Consider the following 24,747-nt stretch of genomic DNA (forward strand, 5'->3'; position numbering starts at 1 on the left):
AAAAAAAAAAAAAAAGAAAGAAAGGAAGGAAGGAAAGAAAGGAAAGAAAAGAAAGAAAGGAAAGAAAGAAAGAAATTAGTAGAATTATATGCAATGGTGTTTCTCAGGTCAGGGTTATAAAGGATATAAAAATTTTTCAGGTACTTTTGTAATGTTTGGAATTTAACAAGCATGGATTTCTTTGATTTCATAATTGAAGAAAAAATGCAGACTTATAATTAATGAATGACTAAAACAATTTATATAATCAAAGACCAAAGCATGTAAAACACATCATCTATCTGACACTATAAATAGATTCGTATTTGTTATGTTCTAAAGCAGGCTATTCTTAATATTTAGCTATCTTCCACAAGGGTTATTTCTCTAAATCCTTTATTTTAAACAGACATCCCATAAAGTAAACCAGAATGGAAAACAACTTTATAAATTAGAAGACTCAGGACTGGGTGATCACACTTAACCAACTAAAGATAGTAAAGAGCAAAAGAATAGCTCCCATAAAGTAGAAATCATGAAAATGTCAGAAAAATATAAGTTCAGGAAGGAAAACATAAATTAGTTGGAATCAAGTGCTATATCAGCAAACACAGTAGGATTTCTTTCTAAATAAATAGTCTTCATTATGCCTATTAAACTATTTCCTATATCCAGGTAATACTGTAGTATAAATTAATTTTTTAAATAGGAGTAGTCTCTTCAGACAATCAATAATACAATCAATATCATTCATTACTAGCACCAATCACTCAAACCACAATTCTGATTCATTTTCCACGGAAGTCTCAAGTTTGTTTTGTATTTTCAGTCTTCCAGAGTCTTACTACTCCATCTTATTTTTATCCATAACTCCTTATATTCCTCATCCTTTCCTAGAACTCTTAGTTTGCCCTTAGTCTTCAAACTCTTACATTGCTTTATCCATACAGAATAGCCTCTAAATAACTTTCTCTACCATGATCAAGGCTCAGGATTAGAATTGGAAATACAGAACATATCATTATAATATTGTGTTCTGTAGTGTGTAATATACCAGTACAATTGCTCATTGTTCCAAGCATTAAAAAAACTCACTGAAAAAGGAATAAGTTAGCTTGAAGGTAATGGCAAGAAATAGTGAAAAAAAAATTATTATCAGCTTAACTCAAAGAAAAAATCATACTTATCTCTAAAATACTATAGAAACTTGCATTTAATACTTGAATTATGCAGTAAGACAAGTAGTAGTATTTGCTGCTGCTAGTTTTAATTCCAAGAATAAAAAGAAAAGGCAGTTTTCTAAATAGCAATAGAAATGGTGAATAATTATAAAATAATATTCAACAGGCCCAAAGAATTTTGGGACTACTACAGTCATCTTCTCAATGAGATATTTTCAGTTCTTCTAGTCATTATCATGAAAAAGGCAGCATCCCAGTGAGGCCTACACTGAAGACAGGGAGAGAGGTTTATTGTTTTTTGTTTTAAACCTCTCCTTGGACACAAAGACAAAATAAAGTTCCCATTTGGACCAAGATTAACATTCTACTGAGTAAATGACTATAACAAGATTATTAATACTGAGTTTTTAAACCAAAATTTCAGAAAGCTAAAGAATTTTTCTCTTATTTCAAGCAAATTTTCGAGAAGTCATTATACAAGAACAAAGCTTTACAAGAGTGGGATTTTCTTAAAGCAAATAGAAAATCCCAGAACATCCATTCTGCAAGCTTTAAACCCTTGGAATTTTTATCTTTCTCACATCATTCTTTCCTTAAAAAAATTGATTTGGGGGAGAATTCTGCAAAGATGGCCGACTAGTAGCATCCCTCGGCAGAGGCTCCTGATCAGAGGGAAAAAAACTGGACAGAATTGGACTTAATGAAGCCAAAGGTGGGGAGCTGAGCCAAGAAAGAAGTTGAGCAAGTTGTAACACCAAGCAAAAGTATTCAAGAAAATAAATTACAAGTACAAAGCCTAGAGGACTAGAGGAATGGGAAACCCCTCCCCAAAGCAGGAGACCCACTGTGGGCTTTCTGCAATCAAGCAAGAAACAAAAAAATTCTCATTTTAGCTCGCTACAGAGAGACAATAAACACCAGATCTCTTTCTCCAGGGAGGTTCCACTTAGGAACCTAGACACCACCCCACCAGTATCTGTAAAACTGAACAGATATTTTTCCCCACAATTCCAAACTCCCAGTCCACCACCACCCACCCCCTCACCCCCGTTGCATGGTGGTCTGAATGTTCTGCAGAGCGCAGAGTGTTTGGTCTTCTCCTGAGAGATCTGGGCATAGTGTGGACTGCCAATGATCAGGGTAGAATCTGTGACTAGTGGGGAAGAAAAAGGGTGTGGAAAGAAAGCGTCATTCAGTAGGAGGAGGAGCAGTGCCCTGGTTATGACTTTGCCCAAACAGTAATAGTACTGATTCTAGTTCAGGTTGTGTTTGGCGAGAGGGGGTACAGACCCCTGACTCTGACAGCGCCCACAGCAGGAGAGTGGTTGCCCCCTGTGGACTGAGTTTTAAAGGCAGGGCAAGTGCCCAGTCCCAGCTGGGCTGGTGAGCAGAAGTGTGCCAGGTGTGGACCAAGACCTGAGGGCAAGGGTATGGTCCCTTAACTCCAACAAAACCCTTGAGCATAGGTTCGCTGGGTGTGGACTGAGACCTGAGGGCAAGGGCATGGTTCCCTGACTCCAGCAGAGCCAGCAAGCCTCCTGGAGTGGACTGAGACCTGTGGGCTGGGCATGGTCCCCTGACTCCAGCTGGGCCAGGGGGCAGATGGGCTTGCCATGTGTGGACTGAGACTGGCAGGTAGGGGTGTAGTCCCTGGCTCCAACTGGGCCTGTGAACAGAGAAGCAGACAACAGTGTGGACTGAGTCTGGTGGGCGGGGGCATGGATCTCTGGCTCCAATTGTGCTGTTGGAGACCCCTGGATCCCTCTTTGTTCAGCAGGGTTTGCACTGCCTGAGACAATTTAATTGGAACTCATGTCTGGGTCTGTCCACCTGGGGACACTGTGAGGTTGACCTTCGAAGTTCTGTAGCACAAAAAAACTGAAGGGTGGGGGCTGGGCGCCGCAGCTATCTGTATCTCTTCACAGCTGAGATATAAACTTAATACCATGGCTTCTTAGGATAGGGTACAGGTGGCTGAAACAAAACAGAGCTAGCTTGCCCTATCTCACCAAGTAGGTCCTCAGAGTCTCCAGCCAAAACTCTGAAAGGGGTCTTTGTAAGGTTGTAGGAGATAAGTCACAATTACAAAGCCTAGCACTTTGGTAAGGGGTTGATTATCTCTACTACCTAGAAACCTCAATTCAATCTTGTCCTACCAGTTCTAATAACCAAATGGTGGAAAATAAACATGGTGCAAAACCAATGGAAGAGCTCTGGCAACATGAATAACCAGAGTAGATCAATCCCCCCAAGTAAGGACAAAATAGATACAACTGAAGATGCCATGCATGAACAAATAGCTGAAACATCTAAAATCGAATTCAGAATATGGATGGCAAATAAGATGAATAGAAAAGTAGAAAAGTTAGAAATTCAAATTCAAAGAACAATTATCTCAAGAAATTAATGAATTCAAAGACAAAGTCACCAAAGATACGGACATAACAAGAAAACAGCAGAGCTCAAGGAAACAAAAAAGTTAGTCAAGGAGCTCCAAAATAAAGTAGAATCCCTCAGTAATAGAGTTGACTAAGCAGAAGAAAGGATCTCTGAAACTGAAGACAAAGCTTTTCAACATTCCCAAACCTCAAAGAGGCAGACAAATGGAGAGCAAAAACTGATCATTCCTGAGAGAGTTGTGGGATCACTCCAAAAGATCAAACATTCGTCTTATAGGAATTCCCAAAAGAGAAGAGGATGCTCCTAAAGGTACAGGTGCTCTACTCCAAGAGATTACGGAGGAGAATTTCCCAAGCATTGCAAGAGATACAGAACTTCAGATAGCAGAAAGTTTTAGACCCCAGCAAGACTCAATTCAAACAAAGCATCTCCTAGAAACACTGTGATTAACTTTGCAAAATTTAAGATGAAGGACAAAATTCTGCAAGCATCCAGAAGTAAGAAAAACATCACCTACAAAGGGATAAATATCAAAATGACTAAAGACCTCTCACCTGAAATGTTTCAAGCCTGAAGAGGATGGTCATTGACTTCAATCTCCTAAAACAAAACAACTTTCAGCCCAGGATCCTGTATCCAGCTAAACTGAGTTTCATTTGGGATAGAGAAATCAAATACTTTAATGACATACACATATTGAAAAAATTTGCCATAACTAAAAAAGCTCTCCAGGATATTCTCAGACCCATCCTCCACAATGACCAGCACAATGCTCTACCACCAAAGTAAACTCACTCAGAAATTTTTGAACAAAACCCAACTTCCACAGAAGTGGAAGGATTAAAAGTGTCCACTGGACATCCAAAAAACATGACACACAAAACACACCCAGCCTTATCAATTCTCTCAGTTAACATGAATGGTTTAAATTGTCCTCTAAAGGGGCACAGGCTGGATGACTGGATACATAAACTCAAACCAGATATCTGATGCATACCAGAATCTCATCTTACCATAAAGGATAAAAATAGGCTCAGGGTAAAGGAATAGACTTCTATAATACAGGCAAATGGAAACCAGAAGAAATCAGGGGTTGAATTTTAGTTGCAGATACAACTGGCTTTAAAACCACAAAGATAAAAAAAGATAAGGAAAATCACTACATATTTGTCCAGGGAAACACTCAATATGAAGAGATTTCGATAATTAACATTTATGCACCCAACCAGAATTCTCCTCAATCTATAAAGCAAACCCTAAAGGATATGAACAACTTGATATCTTCCTGCACTATAATAGTTGGAGATTTTAACACCCCTTTGACAGTTTTGGATAGATCCTCCAAGGAGAAACTAAACAAAGAAATATTAGACTTAAATCTGACCCTAGAACAAATGGACTTAACAGACCTCTACAGAACATTTCATCCTAATAAAACTGAATATCCATTCTTTTTTTATCAGCCCACAGGTCATCCTCCAAAATTCATCATATCCTAGGACACAAGTGTAACCTCAGCAAATTTAAAAGAAAAGAAATTATTCCTTGTATCTTCTTGGACCACCATGAAATAAAAGTTGAACTCAACAGCAACAGGAAATCTTCATACTCAAACAAATTCATGGAAACTAAATAATCTTAGGCTGAATAATAGCTAGGTCAAAGATGAGATTAAGAAGGAAATCACCAAATTTTTGGAACAAAATAATAATGAAAATACAAATTATCAAAACCTGTAGGATATTGCAAAGGCAATCCTAAGAGGGAAACTTACAGCTTTGGAAGACTTCATCAAAAAAACAAAGGGAGGAAGCCAACAACTTAATGGATCATTTCAAGCAACTGGAAAAGGAAGAACATTCCAACCCCAAACCCAGCATAAGAAAAGAAATAACCAAAATTAAGGCAGAATTAAATGAAATTGGAAACAAAAGAATCATTCAGAACATCAATGAAACAAAAAGTTGGTTTTTTGAAAAGATTAATAAAACCTTTGGCCAACTTAACCAGAAACAGAAAAGTAAAATCTCTAATATAGTTATTTCTCCTTTATCGTTTCTGATAGACAACAGACACCTCAGAAATTCAAAAAATCCTCCATGATTACTACAAAAATCTCTATTCCCAGAAATATGAAAATCTAGAGGAAACGGATCAATACCTGGAAGCACGTCATCTTCCCAGACTCAACCAGAAAGAATCAGAAATCTTGAATAAAACTATATCAATCACTGAAATAGCATCAACAATACAAAATCTCCCAAAAAAGAAAAGTCGAGGACCAAATGGCTTCACATCCAAATTCTAGGAAACTTTTCAAGAGGAACTATCCTTTTCCAAAGCATAGAAAAAGAAAGAATACTTCCCATCACATTCTATGAAGCAACTATCACCCTGATCCCCAAACCAGGAAAGGATCCAACAAAGAAAGAAAATTATAGACCAATATCATTAATGAATATTGATGCAAAAATATTCAATCATATGTTAGCAAACAGAATTCAACAACACATCAAAAAAATTATACACCATGATCAAGTTGGTTTTATCCCAGGGTTACAGGGCTGGTTCAACATAACACAAATCTATAAATGTAATCCGTCACATCAATAAAATAAAAGACAAAGACCACATGATTCTTTCAATTGACGCAGAAAAAGCCTTTGATAATATCCAGCATCCTTTCATGATCAGAACACTTAAGAAAATAGGCATAGAAGGGACATTTCTTAAATGGATAGAGGCCATCTACAGCAAACCCACAGTCAGTATCATATTGAATGGTGTAAAATTGAAAATATTTTCACTAAGATCAGGAACAAGGTAAGGATGCTCACTGTCTCCAGGGCTATTCAACATAATAATGGAAGTCTCAGCCATCACAATCAGGCAAGAGAATGTGATCAAGGGTATCCAAATAAGGTCAGACGAGATCAAACTCTCACTCATTGCTGATGATATGATCCTATACCTGGAAAATCCCAGGGACTCAACTACAATACTCTCAGAAGTGATCAAGGAATACAGCAGTGTCTCAGGATACAAACTCAATACTTACAAATCAGTAGCTTTTATATATGCCAACAATAGTCAAACTGAAAATACAGTCAAGGACTCTATTCCTTTTATAGTAGTGCCAAAGAAGATGAAATATCTGGGAATTTACCTAACAAAGGATGTGAAAGATCTGTATAAAGAAAACTATGAAACTCTGAGAAAAGAAAAAGCTGAAGATGTTAACAAATGGAAAAACATACCATACTCATGGCTGGGAAGAATCAACATTGTTAAAATGTCCTTACTACCCAAAACAATCTACAGATTTAAGGCAATCCCTATTAAAGCACCACCGTCATACTTTAAAGAACTTGAAAAAATAGTACTTCATTTTATATGGAATCAGAAAAAACCTCGAGTAGCAAATACATTATTCAGAACAACTTAGGAGGTATCACATTACCAGACTTCAGGCTATACTATAAATCTATAGTGATCAAAACAGTATGGCACTGGCATAAAAACAGAGAGGTAGATATATGGAACAGAATAGAGAACCAAGAGATGAACCCTGCTACTTTTTGTCATTTTATCTTTGACAAACCTATCAAAAATATTCAGGGGGAAACACTCCCTACTTAACAAACGGTGCTGGGTGAACTGACTGGCAACCAGTAGAAGATTGAAACTGGACCCCCACCTTCCACCATTAACAAAAATTGATTCTCACTGGATACAGCTTTAAACTTAAGACATGAAAATATAAAAATACTAGAAGAAGAGTGCAGGGAAACACTTGAAGAAATCAGCCTGGGAGAATATTTTATGAGGAAGACCCCCAGGCATTTGAAGCAACACCAAAAATACATTACTAGGATCTGATCAAACTCAAAAGCTTTTTCACAGCCAACAGCACAGTAAGTAAAGCAAACAGACAACCTTCAGAATGGAAGAAGATTTTTGCAGGTTATGCTTCCAACAAAAGTCTGATAAGAACTCAAACTAATCAATAAGAACAAATAACCTTATTTCTATGTGGGCAAGAGACTTGAACAGAAACTTCTCTGATGAAGACAGACGCATGGCCTACAAACACATGAAAAAATGCTCTTCATCCTTAATCATTAGAGAAATGTAAATCAAAACCACTTTGAGATATCATCTAAGATTAGCCCACATCACAAAATCCCAAAACTAGAGATGCTAGCATGGATGCAGAGAGAAGGGAATACTTCTACACTGCTAAGATAAACTTTTTGGAAATATGTTTGGAGAATACTCAAGGACCTAAAAGTAGACCTACCATTCGATACTACAATTCCTTTACTAGGTATATACCCAGATGATCAAAAATTATTTTACTGAGAAGAATATTTTCCAGCTCCATCCATATAAACATGAAGGTGGTAAAGAATGGAAGAAAAAGTATTCAATGTACTCAACCTTATTATGAAACTAATTTATAGCTTTCATAGGAAAGCTATAACCCAATTTTAGCCCAAGAATACAAGGAAAGGGGAGAGGGAGGGGAGGGGAGGGGAGAGGGTGGGTGGAGGGAGGGTGATTGGTGGGATCATGCCTATGGTTTATCCTATAAGGGTACATGTGAATCTTTCTAAATGTAGAATATAAATGTCTTAACACAATAACTAAGAAAATGACATGAAGGCTATGTTAACCAGATGGATGAACGTATTTCAAACTGTATATAGAAACAACACACTGTACCCCATGATAGTATTAATGTACACAGATATGATTTAATAAAAAATAAAAAAAATATTTTACAACAAAGACATTTGCACCAGAATGTTTATTGCAACCCAATTCATAATATCCAAGACATGGAAACAGCCCAAGTGCCCACTAACCCATGAATGGATTAACAAATTGTGGTATATGTACACCATGGAATACTATGCAGCCATAAAAAGACGGAGGCTTCATATCTTTTATGTTACCTGGATGGAGATGGAACATATTCTTCTTAATAAGGTATCTTAAGAATGGTAAAAACAGTATCCAATGTACTCAATACTACTATGAAATCAATATATAATCACCTATACATTCCTATGAATGGTAAAACATAACTACAGTCCAGAAAGTAGACGGCAAGAGGAGAGAAGGGAGGGGAGGAAGGAGAGTATTTGGGAGGAAACCTCAACTAACATGGATGATGCAATGGTACATTTCAAAACTATTAAGAGTATAATTGTAATGGATATGTTACTTAATTCAATATAAGCATATCACATTGTATATCATATCAGTATACTGAAACCCATAAATGCATCAATGTACACAGCTATGATTTAATAAAAAAATAAATTAAAATTAATTTTTAAAGTTTACAGAAATGACCAAATAGCTAAAAGTACTCTAAAAAAAACTTCAAAGGAGTTCTCTTGTTTTATTTTCAACTCAATTTAGTTCAAATTACTATCCAACACTTTTTTTATGCCTTTGTGTTTAACCACAAAGTCTATCCAAGTCTATAGAGAGGGTGTTGTGGGTTGAATGTTTCCCATTAAAACACATTAAAATTTTAACTCTCATTACCTGTGACCATAACCTTATTTTGAAATAGTCTTTACCAGTATAATCCAAGACAAAATGATATCATCATGGATTACTGGATTAGGATGTGTCCTAAATCCAATTACTGATATCCTTTTAGAGAAAAAAAAAAAAAAAGATATTTGAGGAAAAAAGACTCAGGGGAAAAGGTATATGAAGGAGACAAGATTCGACTTATGCTGCCCCAAGCTAATGAACACTATTAAGAGCTGCCAGTAGCCACCAGAAACTGGAAAAAGCAAGGAAGGATTTTCCTGGTAGCCTTCAGAGGGAGTATGGCCCTCCCAACACCTTAATTTTGGTCCTATAGTCTCTAAAACTGTGAGAAAATATACTTCTGTTGTTTTAAGCCAACCACTTTGCAGTAATTTGTTATAGCAGCTTTAGGGAACTAATATAAACAAGCACAGGTTACCAGTTCCAAACCTGCTTTATGTATACTAGAGACTGAACAAACAAGTATGTGGATACATATGGTGGGATACATTGTTGGAGAAAGAAGTTATAGACCAACATGGGAGAAAGGCCAAAATGAATCTGACTGTCTGAATTAGAGTCAGAACCAGAGTGAATGAGTGTTTACTTTAATATAGATACTGAAAATTAGGTATAGAAATAATTATACATGTATAGACAGGTTAGTATCTAATTAGCATACACACCTACATAACCTACCTCTATCCTCTGAAGGGGACTAGCAGCAATGATCTCCCAGTAATAACAAGCATGTACAAAACCCAGATCTTGGTTTCTAAAAGAACCAGGGTTCAATGGAGAAATGACTGATTCAAGGACTAGTGTAGGAGAAATAAGATGAGCATGAAACATCCTGCAGTAACCAAAAGCAAGGAAGTACTTGAAAAACAAATGATGGGGGAGGCAGGGTGCTCATTTCAGAGTGTCACAGGAACCAACCTGGAAGAGGTTCCAATAGCCAAAGGTGGAACAATCTAAACAAAATAACTACATTATTGAATAATAACCCAAAATATTAAATACACATAGTCCATACTGTGTATATGTGCAACTATGTACATACATATAAGACTCACAGTGGTCCCAATCCCCATTTTGACCTTGGGCTGGTCTTAGTCTTGCTTCCAAAAAATATTACCTTTTACAGTAGAGAAATCTGGCAAACATATCTTAACCAAATGATCAAGGTAAGTATCACTAGCAATACCAAAAAAATTACCAAGTACTCCCTGTTATGATAGATGAAAAGAACACTTTTATCTCTGTGACATTCTTGCCAAAAATCCATAGCCCCAGACTAATCATGAGAAACTGTCAGACAAACCTAATTTGAGGGACATCGATAAAACGTCTGACCAGTTTACTTCAAAACTGTTAAGGTTACGAAAAACGAAGGAATGAGAAACTGTCACAGGTCATAGGAGATTAAGGAGCCAATACAACTAAATGTAATGTGGTATTCTAGATAAGAACCAGAAATAGGAGAACATTAATACTAGTGAAATTCTAACAGTCTACATTTAGTTTATAATACATATGTATAAATATATGAATCCATATTTACAAAAATAAACAACTGAATCAATAAATGAATGAGAAGGGACAAAAATGTCTTAAAGAAGAATGTCAAATAATAAATTCAGATACTCCTCTTGCAGGAAGTGGAGTTAAACCCTCCCTCTCTGATTTGTATCCAAAGAATACAGAAAAGGAGAAAACAGTTACAATGAAGAAAACTTGCAAACTCTAACTGCCAGTCCCTGAGTCTTCTGAGGATTTTTTTTATCGCACACATTGACAGCTTATTCCTGAATTTCTCCAGTGCTGGTTTAGAATTCCGTTCCTTAAGGTCTGCTAACAAAATTTCTTACATGTTGATCCAACTTACATTGTCATTTTCTCTCATTCTCCCTGTCTTCATAGGATTGCATTTTTTTCTTTTCTTTACCCTGAGTTTTAAGAGGATTTCAAAAAGAAATAAAATTAAAGGAATGTGTTCCATTTGTCATCTTAACCTGGAAATTTGCTTGAATTTCTTTCTAGGTTGGCACATATATAGCTACCTAATTAGCTTTAATTGAATACCCAATGAAATAGTTAACTATCTATTCCCTATTATCAGGAATTTAATTTCTAATTTTTCACTAAATAGTGTTGAATGAATATTCTTGTACATACTACATATTACCTTTGTTTACCTCTGTGCCTGTACTGAGTCAAGGATATATATATATACATACTCTACATAACCTATTTATGGATGAGTTATTTAAACTTTGTGTCTCACTTTCCTTATCTATAAAATGGAGAGAGTAATATTTCATGGGGTTGTTGTGAGGATTAAATGAGTTAACATGTGCAAAGTGCCTAGCGAACACAGACAAACAAATCAAAACAGTATTTCTACATTGCAATGTATTTCTAAACATATTTCCATGTATTCCATGTCTATAACACATCAACAACACTAAGAACACAGTATCATTTACAACCATCATTAAAAAATAAAATCCTTAGGTATAAATCTAACAAAATATGTATGAAACATGTATGTTGAAAACTATGGAGCTCTGTGAATAAAATCAAAGATGTAAATAAATGGAAAGATATACTTTGTTTATATACTAAAAAACTCAACAAAGTAACTCAAATGAAATTCCTATCAAATTCTCAGCAAAATTTTTTATGTTCTTTTTTGTAAAAGATTATTTCAAAGCTTATATAGAAAGGCAAAAGAACTAGAAGAGATAAAAACAAATTTGAAAAAAAATACAGTAGGAATAATCACTCTACCCAATGACTAGGGGAAAAAAATGAACCTCAATCTATATCTCACACTGTGCAATAAGGATTAACTCAGAATGTCTGAGCTTTCAACACCTACACGTTCTAAGAAAGATCTTGTGCTTGGCCAGCTCCTAAGAGGGAACCTCTCAATCCTTAGAATGTCCTCCCTAATAAGAATGTCTGTGTGCAGCTGGGAATCTTAAGCTAATCTATGTAGTCTATGCTAATAGTATGATTTACGATGGAGCCTTGGATCAATTGGTATCAGCTCAACTTCTGGAGAGCTGGAGACTAAGGTCATTCCCATTGACTGATGGACAGTCAATCACACCTACAGATTCACCTACAAGATAAATCCCAGGCACCAAAGCTTGGATGAGCTTGCTTAGTTACCAACACTCTACTCATACAACATTGCTGGAAAAATAAACCACCTTCCACACAAGGTCTACTAGATCCTGTCCTTTATTTCTTTTTCCATCCTTGACTTAAATCTGCATCCTTTGGCCATAACAATCATAACCATAAGTATAAAACTTTATTACAGATTCTATGATTCTTTCCAGAAAAACATTGAGTCTAAGATAGCCTTGGAGATACCCCAAATACACACATAAAAAAACTGACTCAAAATGGATCATGGACATAAATAAAAAACATAAAATGATAAAACAATATTCAGAAAAATATTAGAGAAAATCTTTGAGATCTAGAAATTTCTTAAATTTGCCCACAAAACACTATCAATCAAGGGAAAAGCTTGTAAACTAAACTTCAAATTTAAAACCTGTTCTTTGCAAAAGATGCTGTTGAAAGGATAAAAAGAAAAATATAGAGTAGGAGAAAGTATTTGCAAACATACCCAACAAAAGATTAATATCTATATAAAGAACAGTCAAAACTCAACAATAAAAAAGGAAAAAATACAATCAGAATACAATCATGAAGAGACATGCCTATGAAGAGAAGAGACAGATAGAAAATAGGTACATGACAAGATAGTCAACCTTATTAGGAGGTAAACCCAGGACAGCATTTCAGAAGTTTGGAAGGTGCTGCTCCATCCTAACAAAAATCTGAACAAAATGAAAACCAAAAATTCTTTTTATATCCCAAAAGAGAAGTAAAGGCAAAATGCAAACTGCCCCCAAAATAAGAGAGAACAACATAGGATAGCAAATACATAGGATAACTTGCTGGAACAGAAACCCAGAAGCTAAAACCTCAGGTGGGAACCAAGACCCAGGCAGAAAAACATTTGCAATTGATGAATTGTTGGAGGCAAGATATAAATAATTCTGTAGTTAAAAATTCCAGTGAGACCCAATCATGGAGACACCACCACACTTCTGTGAATTTTACTTCCAAGAGTTTTTTCCTGGTCCCCACAGAGAAAAATCCCCTCCTGGTTCTGGCAGGGGAAAGGGAAATATGTGACATGCAGTATTCTGTTCTGCTCAACAGGGTCTACCAGAAGCTGTTTAAGCAGAGCCCAATCTCACGTGTTTTTATCAGAACCCAACTTACCTGGAGGAAGAGAAATAGCTAACTCCAGCCAACTCTTTCACATTGTGAAAAGGAAATAACCCAAGTAAAGCTCCACAGTGCCTTTCAGAGAGCAGAAGAGAAATTCCCAACTCCAGCCTCCTCTGACCAATCTGTCACTCAAGTTGGTAGAAACAGAAAAAACTGAGAATCATTTCTGAAGTTACAGCCTAGGGGCACAGCTCAATAAAACACTGGAGACCAAATCACAGGACTATTGAACATTTCCCCTGCTCCCACACATTACCATCACATTACTGAAGGACTGTTCACCACAGTTTCTTTTACATGGTACACCACAATCTTTCAAAAAAATTACAAGACATAATTAAAAGACAAAATATATACTTTGAAAAAGCAGAGCAAGCTTCAGAACAAGACCCCAAAATGGCAGGTATATTGGAATTATCAGACCAGGAATTTAAAACAACTATGATTACATGCTTAAAGGTTGTAAAGGGGAAAGTACGCAGCATGAAAGAACAGATGGATAATGTAAGACAAATAAAAATTCTAGGAAAGAATAAAAATTCTAAGAAAGAACCAAAAAGAAATGCTGGAGAACCAAAAACACTCTTACAGAAATGAAGGATGCCTTGCTGGGCTCATCAGTAGACTGGACCCAGCTGAGAAATATCTGAGCTTGAAGACATGTCAACAACTCTTAAAACTAAAACCAAAGAGAAAAAAGACAGGTAAAAATGAAACTGAATACCCAAAAATGTGGGATAAAAGGTACACCTTCCACCCTTCACAAAAATTAACTCAAAATAGATCACAGGCCTAAATAAAACACAGAACTATAAAACTCCTAGAAAATATCATGATAGAAAATCTAGATGACATCGACTATGATGGTGACTTTTTAGATATAACTCCAAAGGCACAATTCATGGAAGAAAAAATTGATAAGCTAGACTTTGTTAAAATTTAAACCTTCTACTCTATGAAAAACAATGTCAACAGAATGAGAAGAGGAGCCACAGGCTAAGGGAAAATACAGTTGACCCTTCTAACCACAGATTCAACGAACCACAGATCAAAAATATGTGGAAAAAAATTAAAATAAAAAAAACAATAAAAATGTTTTTTAAAAAATACAGTGTAACACATATTTACATAGCATTTGCACTGTATTTGGCATTATGAGTAACCTAGAGATGATTTAAAGTATACAAGAGAATATATATGAGTTAGATGCAAATACTACCCCATTTTACACAAGAGACTTAAGTATCCTTGGATTTTGGTATCAAATACTGAGGGATGGCTATATTTGCAAAAGACAGGATTGTTATCCAAAAGAGACAAAGAACTCTTAAAACTCAATAGTAAGAAAACAACCCAACTAAATACAGGACAAAGACCTTAAGAAACCTCACCAAAGAAGACATACAGATAGCAAATAAGTATAAGAAAAGATGTTCCTGGCTCGGCACCTATAGCTCAACCGGCTAAGGCGCCAGCCACGTACACCTAAGGTGGCGGGTTCGAATCCCCAGCCCGGACCCGCCAAACAACAATGATGGCTGCAACCAAAAAAAAAATGGCCGGGCGTTGTGGCAGGCGCCTGTGGTCCCAGCTACTTGGGAGGCGGAGGCAGGAGACTCGCTTGAGCCCAGGAGTTGGAGGTTGCTGTGAGCTGTAATGCCACGGCACTCTACCCAGGGGGACAGCTTGAGGCTCTGTCTCAAAAAAAAAAAAAAAAAAAAAAAAGATGTTCCAGAACATATATCATCATAGAAATGCAAATTATAACAACAAAATATCATTACACCACTATTAAAATACAAAAATCCAGAACATTGACAGTACCAAGTGTTTAGTAGAATGTGGAGCAACAGAACTCTCATTTCTGGTATAAATGCAAAATGGTACAGCCACTTTGGAAGGCAGTTTCTTACAAACTAAACATACTCTTACCTTATGACCCATAAATTGTGCTCCTTGATGTTTACCCAAAGGAATTGAAAATTTATGTCTATACAAAAGCCTGCACATGGATGCTTACAAAGCTTTACTCATAATTGTCCAAACTTGGAAGCAACCAAAGATGCTGTTCAGTAGGTGAATGGATAAACTGTGGTAAATTCTGACAATGGAATATTATTCAGGGCTAAAAACAAAACGAGTCAGCAAGTCAAGAAAAGCCATGGAGGAACCTTAAAGGCCCATTACTAAGTGAATGAAGTCAATCTGAAAAAGCAACATAACATATGGTTCTAACTATATGACATTCTGGAAAAGGCAAAATTATAAAGACAGTGGTTGCTAGGGGTGGAGGGGAGAAAGGAATGAATAGGCAGAATACAGAGGATTCTATAGGCAGTGAAATTATTCTGTATGATACACAATGATGGCTACATGGCATTATAAATTCGTTCAAACTTATATACAACACTAAGAGTGAATCCTAATGTAATCTATGGACACTGGATGACACTAACGTACCCATGTAGGTTCATCAACAAATGTTCTGCACTGGTGATACTGGGAAAGGCTGTACATCTGTAGGAACAGGGGGATGTGGGAAATTTCTATACCTTCCAAGGAATATTTTTCCTGCTCTAAAAAAAATATGTATCTTTAAAGTGTCATCACTACTACAAGGATAGCAGTCAGTGTCATCACTATACTACCAGAAAAGCTAAAATTCTAAAAACACAAAATGTTAGCAAGGACAAAAGGAAAACTGGATCACTTATATATACATGGCTGACAGAAATGGTACTGGCACTCTGGAAAACAGTGTAACAGTTTCTTTAAAACTTAAATATGCAATTATGTTATACAACTCAGCAACTGCACCCCTGGAAAAGTAAAGATGTATGTTCACATCAAAACCTTTATGAACAACACTCAACAAATGGAAATAACCCAAATGTTTTTCAATGGGTGAATGGCTAAATAAAGCATGGTCTCCCCAGTACCACTACTGTTGACTACTACCCATCAATAAAGAGGAAAGAACTGTTGATACAACACAACAACCTGGACGAATCTCCAGAGGTAAAAGGCAATTCCAAAAGATGGAGTACTGTATCCATTTATATAGAATTCTTGAAATAATACAATCTTAGAAATGGAGAATAATGGTTTCCAAGTATTAAGGGAAGAGAGGTCAGGGGTAGAAAAGTGAGAGTGGGCAACATGATTTATATCAATGTCAATACCCTGGTTGTGATCATATACTACAGTTAGTTTTGCAAGATAACTTGGATCTTGCAAATGGAAAAATGGATAAAGCATCTCTGAGAAATTAAATGATAAAACAAATAAAATCTCTGTATAATTTCTTTAAACTGCATGTGAATCTATAATTATCTCAATATAAAAAGTTCAATTAAAAAAAAGGAAGGGAAAACTATAATATGACCAAAGGGACAATTTCACTAAATACAAAGCAATATTAAACATGATTAAATATTCAAATACTACGTTATAATTTTCATAGCACAACCATTCTCTGAAGATTTATATTTCAACCCTAAGAATTTTAGCTCACCTTCCACACTGTCAGAACAGGAAGTTCCAATGCCGGTGTCTCCACTGTCAGAAGCTATACTGTGTCTTCTGATATGGTTATTTCGATGGTTAGATGGAATAGCTGTGGCCTGCCACAATGATTCATTACCAGGTAACCATGCTGATGAATAATCTGGGCCTACAAAGGAAAATATTAACAGTTAACATGTGTGTAATAACTGAGTAGGCAGAAGACTTTTTCCCTTGTGAAAAATACACGCAGCATACAAAAGGTTATTTTCTGCCCAAAATAATTTAAAAGGATCAACAAGATTCACCAAATAAACATGTATCACATGCAGATCAATTAAATGCTTTCTCTGGCTAAAGACCTGTTTTCTGTTTCTGGGTATTAAACGTTTAAACACATGTTATTGTCTTATTCAAAATGTTAAATCTACCTGTTTATCTTCCAATTACAGTACTCTGCTCTGGAATAACTAATAGGCAGGCATTTATGATCACACATATAGGCATTAGTTGAGAATTGGAGCTCCAGGAAAATCTAATTCAATCAAATTTCATAACAATATAAATATGGGGTATGATCATGGAAGATCAAAATAATCAACTTTTCTACTATATTATAATCACTTGAAATGAAAAATCATTTCACATCACTTTAATTAAATTTGTGTTATTTCTTTAGCTTTTGATAAATGTTTAACAGCATTCAATTTTCCTACTCTTGGTTTGATTTGCTCTTTTGAGTTACAATAAATATTTTTTTGCTAACTTAAGGCTTTTCAATGTTCACTCAATATTTATTTTTCACTTTTATTGCCCATTTTTACTTAATTTTCGTTTGCCTTTTTCTGTTTTACCCGTCACTTTAGTTAACTTCTTTATTTTACTGTCAATGCCACTCAAAGGATATCCATAGACAGTGCCAGTCTGAACTATGTGTCACAATTTAGGTATAGAAATAAAGAATAAGAACCTGTATTTGAAAACTGTTATGGTACTGTAATTGGAAAAAACAATTTTAAATCTGTTGAATTTGACATAAAACTATAAAAGAACAAATGCCTAACACCATGATTCTCAAATTGGGACACATAAACATACTCATGCAAGTTAAGTTCTCTACATGATTTTTAGCCTTTCATGTCAAGAACCATTCTCTAAAAATTAGAAACTTCTAAAACTACAAGCACATTACAGATTATCTGAATAGCTACCTTAAAACATTATTTCCACACAGTTTTAATGTTCCCATATCTGTATAGCTACCTTTAAAAAGATTTATCACATAATTCCAATGCCCTCCATTTATGTTTTCAATTGCAGTTGCTTCTAAGAGCAAATGACATCACTGAGCACTTACCATGATTTGAAACAAGATAGCTTTACAGAATTGTCAAGTGACACCGTACTGAAATTGGTATGCGACAAATGTCTCTGACAGTTTAAACATAGGATCACAAAGTAACAAGCATGTACATAAAATCATACCTTTCTACCACACGTTTTGGAATATTTATTTTCTATGTTAATATTAAAATCAAAACACATACTACGCTTGATCTTAGCCAAAAGGCCAAGAAGCAATATTATTAAAACACATAAACAAAAACAGACCTGCAGCTACTTCTGTCATAGTAATCCCAACATTAATGATTCAGTTTAATAAAACATTATGCCACATAAATATTACCTTTAAAATTTAAGTATAATTTATAAATTAAATTTGGGTTTTACAGATAACATGACAGATATAAGTAGCCTTAAAAAGCTACATAGGTACATTTGAACTAACACCCAATAATTAAAAATTATTAGCTGAAAAGACAGTTCTACCAGCTTTGAGGTCCAGAATAGCCCCTTAAATACTTTGTAGGTTCTAGACCTCTCTCAGAATGGGACTTCTTTTAATTCATGTGATTAAATAGTATTATATTAAAGAACTAGATGAAAGTGTTCTGTCACCACATCTGTTCTAACTCTGATCCACAATATATAAGCTATACCAAAATGTTTTCTTTAACCAGGTAATATCCCATCTAAATGAACTGAAAGTCCTATTTACACAATCCTCAAAAAGAGCAACCAGCCCCACTACTTTCTATCACAAGCACAAACCTATTAGATAGAGATGCTTTTTTAGGAATACTCAACGGTAGCATAAATAGGCTGGAGTACATATGAATGGAAAATGATAAAAGGTCCCCAATCTCACCAATAATGAAAGACATGAAAGAAAAGTTTTTGCATTTTTTACATTACCACCTTGGCAAATATTTGAAGTATTAGTATCAACAAAGTGAAGTTAATGTTCATATTTTTTGTGGCCTTGTAAATTGATAAAACCATTCTAAATTGCAATCTGGGAAGCTATTCAAGTTTCAACACAGATATGACTTCCTGCTAGGAATTTACCCTCAAGCAATGTTAGGTAAATACAAATATATGTAAGCACAAGGACAAAGGACATTCCTAACAGCATTGCTTAAAATAAAATAAGTGCCTATAAACAAACTATGTATATAAATTTGTTGAACACGTTTTCAGTGCTAGAAATTATTTTACCAATCTACCTAACATGAAAAGACATCCAAGATGTGTCTGTGAAAGAGAAGCACTTTTCATAGCTGTACATACACATGCACGAGTCTGACAAGATCACTAACTTGCCGCGGCACACGTATGTTAGTGGCACTGTACAAACAGCCCAGGAAAGGTTTCATAACCCTGATGTATCAGTGTCTCATAGTCATCTTAGTAGTAACATGTAGCAATGTCTTGCTGAATACTGTTCGATATTGCTGTTGTGTATTTTTGTGTGACATCATCAGAATGTTAAAGCTTAAATTAGAGCAATGAAGAAACATTCATAAATTTATTGTTAAACTTAGGAAGAGTATAAGTGAAATCAGGGACACGTTAGTCCAAATTTATAGGATAATGCCATGTAGAAGATGGCAGCATACAAATGGATTAAACCAAATGGATTAAATTTTTTTTCTGAGTGGAGAGAAAGTGTCACTGTGAAGAGCGGTCAGAGCAGCCAGTAACAAACACACTTGACCAAGACATTGCAAACATTCACTGAATTGTGCATTGAAATGGTCAGCTGACTGTGAGAAACATAGCAGACCAAGTATACATTGACTGTTAGAGAAACAGCTGGGAAAATCTTAACTGAAAGTCGAGGCATGAGAAAGGTGTGTGCAAAAATGGTTGCAAAGGACCTCACTAATAAACAAAAAGCAAAAAGCTCACAAGGCACTGCCTGTGAGGGAATTTTAGCCAGTAAACAAATAACTGGGACACCCTCCCTACTCCCCTGAACTGACCCCTAATGACTTTTTTCTTTACCCAAAGTTAAAGGAAATATTGAAAGGAAGACATTGTGATGACATTCAGGACACCAGGGGTAAAACAACAACAGCTCTGACAGCCATTCCTGAAAAAGAGTTCCGAAACTGCTTTGAAGGGTAGACTAGGCCTGGCATCACAGCATAGCTTCCCAAGGGGAGTGCTTCGAAGGTGACCATCATTCAGCAATGAGGTGTCTAGCACTTTTTTAGGATGAGTTCATGAACTTAACTGTACAGTATAATTCCACAGTTAGAAAACAGTTTGGAAAAGAGTTTGCACATTCACATACATGGAAAAAACTTTCAGAGAACTCTGTATGTTAACATTGATACAAGGTTTTACTAAAAAAACAAACACATTAAAGGAACATTTACTCCATCACTGATGGTGATATTATTCATTCTGTCAGTATACGGAGGAAAACACTAAAAATGACATATCCTGATTTTCAGATTATATCAACACCTGATTCTAAGTTTACAAACCAGCCACAGACCAAAATATATAAATTCAACAGATTCCCAGTAACAATTTTTACAAAAAAAAGCATTCAAGTAAAACCCGTTTTTAGTAAATGTAACTATACTAAGCAATATAAAGTAATGCTACAGTTTAGCCCACAACACACCTTCACCCCATTTACTGTTAACAAATCTTCACCAAGGAAACCATTTATATATTAAAGGGACATCACACCTACACCTGCACACACACAACCAGTAATGAGGAAGAAAATCCACTATATATACTGCTATGATGTTTTTACTAGGAGCTAGAAAATTTTTCAATAATTAGTCTTAATGTAATTAACTACTGCCAAAAAGAAAGGCTCAACAAAATATTTTCTGTAAAGGGACAGGCAGTAAATATTTTCATCTTTGCAGGCCATTCTTTCATGTCAACTACCTAACTGTCACTATAAAGCAAGCAATCTGTAGACAATAGAGGGAGTGTAGCTATGCTGCTACAAAACTTTACCAAAAACAGGTGACAAATCACATTTGACCTGTGGGTGATAGTTTGCAAACCTCTGATCTTGAGAAAAAGTTCATTTCCAGACAGCATGGTACTATACTCCTGTTTGAAAAAAGCCAGTCTCATTAGAGTACATTATGAGCAAGTCATGCTGCTCAGAATCTGACAGTTCACGAGAACATTATTGAGGTTTTTCAAAGATTACGACGACAAATGTCAAAAGTCTTTTGGATTTCTTTTTTCAGAATAAAATGGCCTCAATTTATCTGTACAATATCGAACTCTTGGGCAATGTCAAGTATATGTGATAATATCAACTCGACTCAACAATGAGAAGCCCATATATGTGATCAAACATTCTGTGACAATATTTGTAAATGAGATTTAATATTTAACTTGTAGACTGGATAAAATTTGAGTGGGTGTCATCCAATCAGGTAATGTCCTGAATGGAACAAAAAAAGTTAACCATTCCCTGAGTAAAAAAGAATTATTCTCACCTGACACTGATACCCTTTAAACCAGGGGTCCTCAAACTTTTTAAACAAGGGGCCAGTTCATTGTCCCTTAGACCGTTGGAGGGCTGGACAAGTCAGCTGCTAAGCAGGACAGGCAGCGGGAGGCAAAAACACCCAGCAGGCCGGATAAATTCCTAGGCAGGCCACATGTAGCCCACAGGCCGTAGTTTGAGGACACCTGCTTTAAACTAAAACACTAGCTTTTTCCTACCTTCAGACTTGATAAATGGGAAATTCATAAATAACCTCATATTTCATATTTTCTAGGAATTCTCTGAACTCTTGTTTGATATATAAACCCTTAGAACAAACCCACCGCATCAAACTGAAGTTACTGATCATGTATCAGTCATCATTCTACACTATAATAATACTCAGGGAGGGCAAAGGCCACAATGCCCCACCCCTTATACCCTGGGCTGCAGGCAGCATATGGTAAAAATTCAAATAAAGAGGGGCAGCGCCTGTGGCTCAAAGGAGTGGGGCGCCGGCTCCATGTGCCGGAGGTGGTGGGTTTAAACCCAGTCCCAGCCAAAAACTGCAAAAAAAAAAAAAAAAAAAAAAGGAGACAGATAAAGATAAAATGATGCATTAAAAAAAAAAATTCAAATAAAGAATGTATAACAACTGGAAGGAAATATGTAACAAAATACTGCTAGCTTTCTCTATGTGGTAGAATTATGGTGATTTCTTTATGCTTTTATTTTCTGTTTATGACAGTTTACTTTGATAATCAGAAAGTATATTTGTATATTTGAAAAATATACAAATATTAACCTCTGTCAATAATAAACTCAATAATTTACTTATCATTTACACACCCCTTAATTTCTTAGGATGTAGTTTTTCCTGGAAAGGGAACCCAACCCTAGAATAAAATGGATACATTCTATCACATAAATCAAAGCTCTACAACATCAAAAATGTTGAGAAGTACAAAACTGTACATTAATATACACAAAATAATTTTTATCTATAAACCTATATGGAAAAATTCCTTTAATTCAAAATAATCTTGGAATAGACTGGTTCTTGTCTTAGGTGATACAGCTTCAAGTCTGTTTCGGTAATATTGCAATTAACTTAGCTCATTATAAGAATACGGAAGCTTTTTAAAGCTGGAGGAGGTTCCACTAGGGAGGCATAGCAGCTCATTTCCTTGACAAAGGACCACTGTGATTCTCCGCTTTCCAGGAAGGTATCCTCATCTCAAGACCTCTAGAGCAATAGTTCTTAAACTTCCTAATGCCGCAGCCCTTTAATACAGTTCCTGTGGGTCGTGACCCACAGGTTGAGAACCGCTGCTCTAGAGAAAGGAAGCAGATATCACATCCCATATCATGACAAATCATTGTATCAATCAATGGGGAAAGAGATGGTCCATCCAGAACAACATCTCTCATCTTTTTAAATCAGTAAAATGTTCTAAGTTTCCCAAGAGGGTATCACTATGATCCTATTTGTGCTAAGCTTTTTCTTAAAGAAAAAAAACAATTCCCAAGTTTCTCAAAATGACAGAAACATAATAAAATGATAGCATTATCTGTCTAAATTAATCTCCTTCAACCTGAACTCATTTGTCTTAACCTTTAAACATAACCACTTCTTTAAAAAGAACCAATATATTTTATATGCCTCAAACACTGAAGATGATTAACCAATGTCACGAAAAATAACAGTCTAGTCTTTTAATGTAGATCTAATAAATTCAGAGTCTGAGAAGAATGACATGTCTTGTCTCCTGTTAAGTCAATCCAGAATCACAATGCAGCAAAAAATAGATGGGAAATATGCTTACCAGGTAATTTAATAAGAAAAATTTTCTCACAAAATGGTTACAACACTATGCTACTAAAATGAGAATACTCAATTTCTAGATCTCTGACACTACCGTCTTACTTATCAGGTCCCATCATATTAAAGCAATGGCATGACTGTAACACTGTTCTCTCCAAGAGACAAAAGCATTGCTGTAAAAAGAAAAACAACAACACTCCACCACACTCTACATTGAACTTCTCTTTGGAAGGCAGTATGTTATGTTACTTTTTTTTTTTGGCCGGAGCTGGGTTTGAACCCACCACCTCCGGCATATGGGGCCGGCACCCTACTCCTTTGAGCCACAGGCGCCTCCCGTTATGTCACATTTTTCAATAGCAATTTTAACTCCTTAAAATAGCATACTGAACACCCAGGGATAACTTATAAAAAGTTATAAACATTTTCTCACACTGGAAAATGAGTATGAAATGAAGAAGCAAACTATGTTAAGTCTAAAGCTTTTCTTATTGGAAGCAAGAATGCACACAGTATCAAGTCTTCTACCATGTATAAATAAATCTGTAACTACACTCCGAATAATAACAACTAATCTCCTTATTGAATATTTAATGGCAAATCTAAGCCAGAGAAAAGTAAAAATAACAGTATCAACAAAGCAAATTTATACTTTTACATAACTAAATACATAATACAACCATGAATACACATGTTTTCCAAAATGCAAATTACCTATCACCCTTTCAGTCTGAAAATCAACTTAGAGACCAACTTTGTAAAAAAGAACAAACCAAGGGGCAGCACCTGTGGCTCAAGGAGTAGGGTGCCAGCCCCATATACCAGGGGTGGTGGGTTCATGCCCAGCCCCTGCCAAAAAGCTGAAGAAAAAATAAACAAAACAAATAAAATTTAAAAAAAACCAAGATAGTAAATATCTAAGTGCATTTACTCTTACATCATGTAAGTTACACATAGTTCAAATTTTAAAATCTCTTAAATATTAACAAGTACAAAGTATTTTTTGCAGGAAGAGCCTATTCTCCTTCTAGAGTAGCTCCACTCAAGCTGTTCTCTAGCCTACTGTCAGAATTATCTTAGAATCAGGTATGTTTGTCATTCTCCTGCTTACCTGAGTCTGTGGGGTAAAACTTAAACCCATTAAGTTTGGCAAAGTTCGTGGCCAG

The 24,747-nt window shown here is 35.7% G+C and overlaps 1 protein-coding gene and 1 pseudogene across 1 annotated transcript in view; both read right to left on the reverse strand.

Moving 5' to 3' along the window:
- Positions 1–24,747, reverse strand: part of CEP85L (centrosomal protein 85 like) — a 157,572-nt gene that overhangs the window by 121,268 nt on the left and 11,557 nt on the right. The window contains exon 2 of the mRNA XM_003781627.3: positions 16,951–17,109. Within this exon, the coding sequence (XP_003781675.1) occupies positions 16,951–17,109 (159 nt within the window). The remainder of the gene's footprint in view (positions 1–16,950; positions 17,110–24,747) is intronic.
- Positions 18,321–18,522, reverse strand: LOC111725867 (annotated as a pseudogene).

The sequence above is a fragment of the Otolemur garnettii genome, unplaced genomic scaffold (assembly GCF_000181295.1).
Source record: "Otolemur garnettii isolate 467f Iridium unplaced genomic scaffold, OtoGar3 scaffold00002, whole genome shotgun sequence".
Classification (NCBI taxonomy): Eukaryota; Metazoa; Chordata; class Mammalia; order Primates; family Galagidae; genus Otolemur; species Otolemur garnettii.